The sequence below is a fragment of the Narcine bancroftii genome, chromosome 1, assembly GCF_036971445.1.
Source record: "Narcine bancroftii isolate sNarBan1 chromosome 1, sNarBan1.hap1, whole genome shotgun sequence".
In the NCBI taxonomy this organism is placed as follows: domain Eukaryota; kingdom Metazoa; phylum Chordata; class Chondrichthyes; order Torpediniformes; family Narcinidae; genus Narcine; species Narcine bancroftii.
In genome coordinates, this window is record NC_091469.1 from 202,613,424 (window position 1) to 202,623,678 (window position 10,255).

A 10,255-nucleotide genomic window follows, 5' to 3' on the forward strand; every position below is an offset into this window, starting at 1 on the left:
ACATGCTCAAGGCCCTCCGCAGGTGCCTCAGCCTCTTCTGCCTACTCCTAGTGGGCTCCCTGCTTCTCGGACAAGGTCCACCCACTGGCCCAGGCCACCACCTTTCCCTTTCCACCCGAGGTGCAGGCGGCCTTTACCCACATCAGGTAGGACATCACAGATGCCATGACACATGCAGTGGATGAGGACTCCCTGTTCCAGATGGAGTATGATGCCTCTGATGTGGCCCTTGCCGTCACCCTCAACCAGGAGGGCCTTCTTCTCAAGAACCCGTGGTTCCGAGCTCGAGCACTCCGCCATTGAAAAGAATGTCCAAGCGATCGAGGAAGCAGTGCACCACTGGCATCACTACCTGGGAGGCAGGAGGTTCACCCTCCTCACCAACCCGAGTGCAGTAGCATTCATGTTCAGCACCACCTACAAAGGCAAGATCAAAAACGACAAGATCTTGCGCTGGAGAGTCAAGCTAGCAACGTTCAGCTACAACATCTAGAACCAACCAGGAAAGTTCAACGATTCCCCCAGTGCCCTACCACAGACCTGCTCTTCGGCCCAGACCGGCCAGCAGCAGGCACTCCACGATTCCCTCTGTCACCCGGGCGTTACTCATCTCTACCTTTTCAATCAGTCCCGGAACCTTCCATACACTGTCCAGGGAGTCCGAACCATGACTGAGGCATGCCAGGTCTGCGTAGTATGCAAGCCTTGCTTCTTCCACCCACCCCAGGCACATGTCGTGAAGGCCACACAGCCCTTCAGAATTGACTTCAAGGGCCCCCTGCCTTCCACGAACCAGAACGTCTACTTCCTCACAGTGATAAACGAGTACTCCCGTTTTCCCTTCACCATCCCGTGCCCAGACACCTCCACAGCCACTGTCATCAGGGCACTGACACAGATCTTCAGTCTGTTCGGCTACCCCACGTTTATCCACAGCAACCAGGGGTCCAGCTTCGTGAGTGAGGAGCTGCACCAGCAAGGGGCATCGCAACTAGTCATATGACTAATTACAACCCGAGGGGAAATGGGCAGGAGGAGTCCTGGTCCGTGGACTACTGGCAGGAAGCCCTCCCCGAGGCACTCCATGCCAACAGGTCTCTCTTCTACACGGCTACCAACAAGACCCCTCACGAACGCCTGTTTTCATCCCCAGGAAATCGGCAACTGGAATCTCCCTCCCAGCATGGCTCACATCTCCAGGACCAGTACGTAAACGCACATAGGCCCACAAGGCTGACCCCCTGGTTGAGCAGGTGTTCCTTCTACACACCAACCTCAACTACGCCTACATCAGCTACCCCAATGACCAGGAGGACACCATCTCAACCAGAGATCTGGCCCCAACGGGAGCACCCCCCTTGACACAGCAGCCTCCACCACCCCAGGACTATGTCAGCCGATGCGTCTTCCCCATCTCGAACACTCATTGGACACACATGCCGCGGGGGATGACCCTTCTCCCCACCCTTCCAAAGCCTTACATGCTTACTGATCCGGGTGCCCCAGCCACCCCACTGTGCTGCGCCACATCAACTGCCCCAGTGCCCGCCCTAGCCGCCCCGTCTAGCTCTCAGATACTCAGCATGTCCTTGCTGACCTTTGACCAGGAGCCAACCCTGCGATGGTCACAGAGACTCCAACGGCCGCCAGACTGTCTAAACCTGTAAATACCACCTAAGAATGTGGCTAAACATTTTAAAGAAGGGGGCGAATATGGTGATACACCACTAGCCTACTGTACCTACAGGAAGATCACTGGAGGACAGACCAAACCTGGCCAGCTGTCAATCAGCCAACCTGAATAGACCTAACTCTACCCAGCTATCTGTCATTCAACCGCCCAGGATATAATCCTGAGGACCCTCCCGTAACTGAATAAAGCCTGTTGCACAGTCTTTCTTGAGTTTTGCGTCTGCTTACTGCTGCAGAAGTGCATCACATGTGGGTAGGCTTTTTCCACTTAAGGTAGATGAGATACAAGACAGAGGACATGGGTTAAAGGTGAAAGGGGAAAAGTTTAGGGGGAACATGAATGGGAACTTCTTCACACAGAGAGTGATGGGAATGTGGAAGGTGCTGCCAGGTTAAGTGATGAATGGGAGCTCAATGTTAACGTTTAAGAAGAATTTGGACTGGTACATGGATGGGAGGGATATGGAGGGTATGGACTGGGTGCAGGTCAGTGGGACTAGGCAGAATAGTTCAGCACATACTAGAAGGGCCAAATGGCCTGTTTTCTGTGCTGTAATGTTCTATGGTTCTATAGTCCTAGGTTGAAACATTCAGCAGATTTGGCAGCATCTGTAGAAAGAGCAATGGTGTTTCCTATCAAAGAGCCCAAGCCAGAAATGTTAGTTACCCTTTACTTCCTATTTATACTGTGTGACCTGCTGAGTTTCTCCAGCACTTGTGTATATTGTGTATGGTGTTTTCATTAATTGTTTCTCTCTCTCTCTACTGATGCTGTCAGTCATTCTGAATATTTCCAACATTTCCATAATTTTCTGCTTTTAACATTAATTATGTTATAAACTGCCCTCTCTTCAATTACCCACAAGTGGAAAAAAATATACTGATTTGTCTTGCAATTTATTTCAGATATCTGATATCTGCAATATTTTGTTTTAGGATTCAAGTAATATACAATTTGTTGTGAATGAGCAAAACCATAATTCCAGGGATGTCCCAACGCACACCCAGAGATGAGTGAAATTTCAATAGCATATAATGTTGATCTCATTTTACAAATTCATATGGAAAATGAAATGCATGAATTAACTTACAGAAGAACTTACTTGAGTTTTTTTTAAACAAAGCTGAAAGATTTGAAAAATAAACTAAATCAAATAAACTATTAATATTAAATTAAAACTATAAAATAACAAGCTAAAACATCAAGATATGTTATCTCCAAATTGGGGTAGATACTTCCGAATCACAACTGAACATGAATTCTCTCATGTCTCAGTTAAGAAACCCTACTGAAGATTAGTATTTGACCAACACAAACAAGCAATTGCAGGCTCTATCATAGTGAACCAGCTTCATTGATTGCCCAGAGTATTTGCTGGTAACAACAGCATCAATAAAGCCAATGTATGGATGTGAAATGACACGTTTGCAGGCATGAATTGTTTTTTTAAGGGTGGCATTTACTTGAGAACAGGAATCCTATTAACATTTAAGACACAAGGTACTTTTCTTTCTTTATGAATTGTATATAAAAATCAGGGAGTTTATACTGGGCCTGTATACAACACTAGTTAAGCTACAGTTTGAGTACAGTAAACTGTTCTGGTGATGACATCATGACAAAGATCTGTTAGAACTGGACCAAGTACAGTGTCCCCTTCACGAGAACCACTGGATCAACTAGAGATATTTTTTTGCAACTGAAGAGGCTGATTGAGATTTAATTAGGAGACTATTAGAACAAATAACAAAAGTCTCATTTAAAAGTAATAACACAAAGCTGGAGAAACTAGTAGGTCAAACAGTGTCCTTTATATCGCAAAGATAAAAATACAAAACCGACGTTTCAATGTTGAGCGTTTACCAAGGTACCATGATAAGGGGCTCAAGGCCAAAACGTTTGTTGTGTATTTTTACCTCTGGAAATAAAGGATGCTGTTTGACCTGCTGTGTTTCTCTGCTTTGTGTTTTCACTTCAATCATGGTGTCTACAGTTTTTCATGTTTTACAGCAAATGTCTCATTCCTTGTAAGGGGATCAGAAACCAAGAGCCAAAGTATTGGCAGAAGAATTGGAGAAGAGGTGAGGAATAATTCTCCATCCAAAAGGTGGTGAATATCTGGAGCTCAGTGCCTAAAGGGATGTATGGAAAAAATATTTATCACTTTGAAATAATACTTAAGATATGGTGAGAATTTGTATATAATCTGTATGTACCAGCTTCATTGAAAACACTGTACAATGAAGATTTTGCTTTCTGAACACTTTTGGGTGTATTTTATGGACTTTGGACTACTGATCACGAAAATCACCTGAAAATTTTACAATCACATTATTTTTTTTAGATATAACCTATTTTGTAATTTTCTGTCATATTTCAAGTCTACTGGTATATTGCCCACAAAGCAAGCGGTTTTGATCTATCCAAGCTTGCCTGGGCATGCACTCAGTGCAGGTGCTATGCAAATGTTTTCTTAGGCCTGGGCAGGCTTGGACAAGATAGATGCAGACAGGCTATAAAAGCAGCTCTCATATACAGATGCTGTGTATTACATTGATATAGATTGAATGCATGTTGATGCACATGCTCTTTAGGCAATAGCATATGAGTATACTTAACAATAGCATTTATTTTCTACAGGAAGATTTAATACAGCAGAAATGTCTCATCAATGTCACAACTGTTACGATACATTCTGTTACATTTATGGTGAGTACATGCTTAAGGCTCAAAGACGCAGCATAATTACACTTAATAAGAAAGCCTAAGAGGCCTACTTCAGTTGTAAAATTGATGACCAAGACGAACTCTTGTCTTGGACTCAGCTGCTCGCCATCTGAGCTTCTGACGCCCCCAAATGCAGACTTACCACCCATTTACAGCTGCCCACCTTGAACAACGCAAGTACTTACCGCGGTCAAAAGTAGTATGTGTGTAATAGTCAACCCCTTAAATTTTACACTAAAATTTAGTCCACAAAATTTGATTATTACATGTGTATAAACTGTATGATATAGTTTTCTTGATGACATTAGTCAGTTCTGAATTTGAGTGAAACATTTCCAAAATTCCTATCCATCCAGAATTAACAAATAACTTTACTCTTTAATTTATTCAGTTTCTTGGATTTGGCTATCTCTTGCATATTCCTAAGTATCCCTTAAAAATTTGGTGGAATATAATGTTTCCATATTTCATTATGATATGGGGAAAGGCCATTCAGCTTATTGAGTACAGCTTGGTTTCTAAGCCATCACATTCCCCTCTAATTTTCCCTGTAACCTGTTCTCCCACATTCTCATCAGCTTCCGACACATTTTACCACCCATCTACACAGCAAGGGCCATTTAAAGTGGCCATTTAATATGATTCTAGCAACAAAACCCCAATGTACTTCCAATCAGAATGATTTGTGTCTGGGAGGATAACCTGAAAGTGGTGGTGTTTCCATGTGCCTGGTGCCCATGTCCTTTCTGTTAGGTCACAGATAAGGGAGGTAATGTCAGAATGGCATGAACAAGTACATGCAGTGCACTTTGTAGATGGTACACATTGATGTTGCTGGTGGTGGAGGGAATAAATGATCAGGTTAATGAAATTGTAGAAGCATTGGAATTCTAATCCTCATTTATATATGAACATTTGACAGAAACAGGAGCTGCAGATATTGCAGTTACCTTACTGTGCCAGTGACCTGGGTTCAATCCTGACATCTGGTGCAGTCTGTGTGGTGTTTGCCCATTCTACCTGTGACACCATGGATTTCTTCTGGGTCCTCCATTTTACCCCCTCTCTGTCCACATCCCAAGTACTGGTCAGTAAATGATTTCATAATTACCCCTAGTGTAGGAGGTGGCAGGAGAAATCAGAGGGAATTCATGGGCTTGTGAGAGAGAATACATTACAAGGATTGGATTGAAAGGATTGCTCCTGAGAGCTGGCATTATGTCAATGGGTTGTCCTATGTCATGAGGAAATATGAAATAAACTGAAAATAATCAGCAAGTCAGACAGCATCTGTGGAGACAGAAATAGACATTTATGATTAATTCTGATAAAAGCTCATCTACTGGAAAACAACCATATCTCCCTGCAGATGCAGCCTAATCTGCTGAATGCTTCCAGCATTGGGAGTTTTTTTTTAAATTACCTCTGTTCACTTTCTTAACTTCAGACAATTTAAGTTCCGTCACTTTTTACCTCACATCTTAATTTAAGGTTCTTTAGGTGTTCCATTGCTCAGACCATCCCTGTACAGTAATTGACATCAGTCTAGCTGGTACTATTCTTCTCATTCAGATTGGGCAATTTTGATAACTTCCTTTCATTTTGTTATTTAAACTGAATAAGGTTTTCATTCTGCATATTTTTTTCTGGTTAAGTCTCCTTTCAGACCACCTAACCGTTAATATTTATCTAAAATATTCAGTAAAGTTGCTTCACATTCCCAACGTAATACTTTAACTCTTCTATTAACATGCTGCAAATTACATGAATCAGTTCAGTGGAAATTGTAGTTTTAATTCATGCTGATTCTGTTCCTATGCCTCAGAGGAAAGTAAACTTGAGCAGCAGCTTCATGGCAAATTTCATTCAAACATGTGGAATAGTTTCTGGATTAAAAATAGAGAACATGAAGCAGATTTGATCAAATTTGTTCAGAACTGTTCCAGCCATGAGTTTTCTGCGCTGTGATACAGGATGATGAAATGATTCCCAACCTCTTGGAGAGTAGATTAAACAGGATCTGTCTGCCTTTAAAGATATGAGTTAGAAGGTTTACATAATAAAGTAAAATTAGATTTAAATAAATATTCAACTCGTTAGCTTTACCAGCTGGGTGCCTATTGTTCATTCGCAGAACAGCCTTGGGTCCTTAAAAAGAGTGGCCTTGTCATATCATTAGGGGATTATGAGGCCAGACCATCTATTTAACTGAGTGCAAACAACTGGAGTTTTCATTCATAATGATTGGGAACTACTGGTGTAATGGATATGTTGTAGTGGACAAGCTAGCCAAATATATGACAGGAGCCTCCTGGTGACAGTGTCTGAGCAAGAGACGTTAATGATGTCGTCACCTAAAATTCAATCTTTGAGTCCAGGACAGACAGAAATACAGCAGATTGCAATTAAATTATGAAGTCAAGCAAAGTTCTTATATCACTGCTATTTAAAACAAAACTTTGCTTGTTGTTCTCAATTTGGCCTGGGATGAGGAATGTAGACATTTTTCACAACATCGGGATATCCTGACATTTGATGTTCTACTCTGAAATCCAGCATTGACATAATATCAAGATTTATGGCAGTAGGTGTATACACACTAAAATCACAGGGCCAAATTAACAGAGTAAGTCATTGGCAAGTTTCATCCAGACAATAGGAAATCCACTGGATCAAGTTGGAGAGTGACATCACTGGTAACTGTTTTTGAATAATGGCAAAATAATTCTTTGTCTTCTTTCTGTTTCTGCTGTAGAGCAGTGACAATTCAGCTCCCCCGTTGACGAGGGGTGACGTCAACAAGATTCTGGATGCCTTCCAAGGCACTGTGGCACCAGTGGGACCTTGTACAGAGTAGGCAAGTTCCCGGGAGATTTCTATTACCTCCCACTTAAACTGATGAACAGAAAATCATTTAGTATTAGTTTTTATGATAATTAAGATCTGTAGGATATATTTAAAATCCTACTGGATGTTAACAGATTAAAAATTCCTGTCTGAATCCTTTCCGTAATTTATTCTGCAATACATAGTTGAAGATTCAAATATCAATTGAGCAATATTGGAAATAATTAAAATTAAATTAGTTGTTTGACACAGACTAAATGTGTCATGCATAATTTCTTAACCATTGCTACTATAATAAAAATGGGAATCTATTTATTTTGTGTAACTGAGCTTTAGATTTTGTGCAGGGGAAAGAATTAAAGTGGATTTGCTCCTTTTCTGCTCATTGTTCCCTCTTTATGAAGGTTTTGGGTGAGCACATAGTACAAATCCTGCAGGACCTGAGAGGGCAACCAACGCTTGCCTCTACCTCTGCTCGTGGAGTAATGTTCAGTCTTTATTTCATTTCTTTAGAATCCTGCTATGTGTGGAATGACAGACAGAAACTGTTTCCATTTGCCTTCCTGTTTACTTTTTGACCACACTGTATAATGGAAGAGACAATTCATTCTCTCAAGCTGTGGTACCATTCAATTAGATCATTACCGATTAGTATCTTAACATTTTCCCACATTCATTGATGGCTATTTCTGACAAATGTCTAGAAATGGAAATGTCAGAATCTCCAATGAAATCATGTCTCTCAGTGTGAAGAATTTAATCCCTGCATCAGCACTCTGCATTCCACCTCCACTTTGAGGGAGGTTAGTCCCAAGCTCTGATTTTCCCCCTCCCCCCACAAGAAAGAGGGTACCTCTTTCCACCTACTTCACAAATCTCAGTTAGTTCACCACATAAAGTCTAGATGGTCAACACCACACAAACCAAATCAACATTTTGGAAAATATCCACACTTCCTCGTTAGATTTGTTTTTATACAGTCAAAAATCCAAATCTGAATAATTCCTTGTCACTAAATAGAAGCTCATTGCAGTTTGGTAAAAACTGCATTGAGCTTCTATTTAGTGGCAATGGGGTGCTTCAGGGATTTCTCCTGAAGCACTTTTCACCTTGCTTTAGGTAAATGAATAAAACTAACTTAAGGTAAGTATGTTCTTTATTTAGAGAAAGCAAGGGTTTATTTTCTTTTAGTTAGTGGACATTGAAAAACTGGTTCGAGTACAGAAAGAGTCTGATAATTAATGAAAAAATGATGGAGGCTTTCTTTTATCGAATTATTACAGTTTGGGATTGAGATCGCGCCTGCTTTCAACGGTACAATGGGGCAGATCTTAAATGTGGCTCTAGTATAATGCCATTGAAATTTTATGGTGAAATCATTTATTCAGAGGAAACTTTCACAGAGGATATTTCAGTCTTTATACTATTGAGTGTTTTTCCAGTGATAAAAAAAAGAATCACTAGAAAAAACTATGAATCAATATCTTAAAATGGAAAACAGATCGCATTCAAAATAATCTACTTTTGAAATGTTTGAAAAGTTTGACCTCCAGGAAACGTCACCATACTCCTGCTATATTCGTGGTTTTAGAAAAATACGAAATGCACTCACTTTGACTATCCAAGTACTAGTAAACTTGATTTGTAACCTATAAACAGACAAGGCTGCACATGCCATGTGTGGAGAAGAAACGGGTCTGGTGCAGTTAATAACGACCCACCTACTGTGACTTTGGCGCTTTGAATCTAATCCAGATGTTCAGGAGAAGTCTCACGACTTGTTTATAACAACACGAGGTTGACTTCTGTGACTGATGTACAAAGCCCGCAATGTAAGCGTAACAATCAGTCCTCTCACTTGTGTTGAAGCCTTCGACGTTGAAAGATACTTGAAAGAAACAGTTATATGAACGAGGACTACATTTATTTAATATAAAAATAAACCCTTTAACCTATTAAAAGAATGATTTGAAAAGGTAACTAATATCTCACCTTACTGCTGGCAGCAACTCCTTGTGATAAGATGAGGAAAAAGAGAATTTTTCGTAATACCCGCATTTTATACACTCGGTGTTTGGAGAGAGAAAGACGTTGCAGCTTGAGGCGAAATCCTGGTGACAACACGAACAAAGTCGGCGCGCCGATCCTTTAAACAAACATTGGCGTAGATTCCCTGCAGGAACGCGAAAGCTTTGCATCCAACTCCTCTTGGGCAACTGCAGCTGTACGTCGCTGCACATTCCGTTTTACTAGCAGAGAAGGCTATTTTTAATTCCCACTGTGGATTGAATGGGAAGGAGGGGCATTAATGATTACCAGTAAATACCAACCCACTGTCCATCTTTGCACGGGTTAGAGGGCCAGCAACTCACCGAAAATCCAGTCTGCAAAAGAACCACGATTGTCGCCGAAGACCTCATTTAAATGTAAAAATGACAGGTCTCCTTTGGCTTTTAGAGTTACGTTGAAACACGGGGTGGGAAGGAGGTGCTGTTTAATGCAGTGAGCCAGCACGTGTGGCCCCGTTCTTCATCCAACAACGCTCTCCAGGCGAGCATCTCTTCGTTTCCCGATGTGGCTGCGCCATCTGGAGGCCAACAATCTGCTCGCAGCAGGAGCAGTTGTACATCCCGTTATATGACACACCGTTCAGACGAGGGAAACCAGCATGCAAGAAACAGAAAAAGAGAGAAAACCAAGAACCACTAAGGCTACAGTTTCCTGTCAAGCCACCTTGGTACTCATGGCAATACTCATTGAATTGAATTGCTTATTGTCCAGTGCACCGAGATACAGTGAAAAACTTTGATGTCATGGTCTTACTTGAGAATGACAAACAACTGGAAGTTGGAACCAAAGTAGGTTGAAATTTTAAAAAATACTGCTGATGTTAGAAATTTGAAATAAAATCAGAAATTCCTCTGAAAGGTATCAGATTTAACAATTCAAGTCTGAGAAGCTTCACCAATAGAGCTGGGCACTTTCAGG

The 10,255-nt window shown here is 41.3% G+C and overlaps 1 protein-coding gene across 2 annotated transcripts in view; it reads right to left on the bottom strand.

Moving 5' to 3' along the window:
• LOC138738075 (olfactomedin-like protein 2A) overlaps positions 1–9,713 on the bottom strand; it is a 55,940-nt gene extending 46,227 nt beyond the window's left edge. For both annotated transcript variants that reach the window (XM_069888366.1, XM_069888365.1), the window contains exons 1-2: positions 9,640–9,713; positions 9,260–9,545 (exon numbers count right to left, since the gene is read on the bottom strand). In XM_069888366.1, coding sequence (XP_069744467.1) covers positions 9,260–9,325 — 66 coding nt within the window. In that variant the 5' untranslated portion in view covers positions 9,326–9,545; positions 9,640–9,713. The remainder of the gene's footprint in view (positions 1–9,259; positions 9,546–9,639) is intronic.
• Positions 9,714–10,255: the final 542 nt, after the last annotated feature.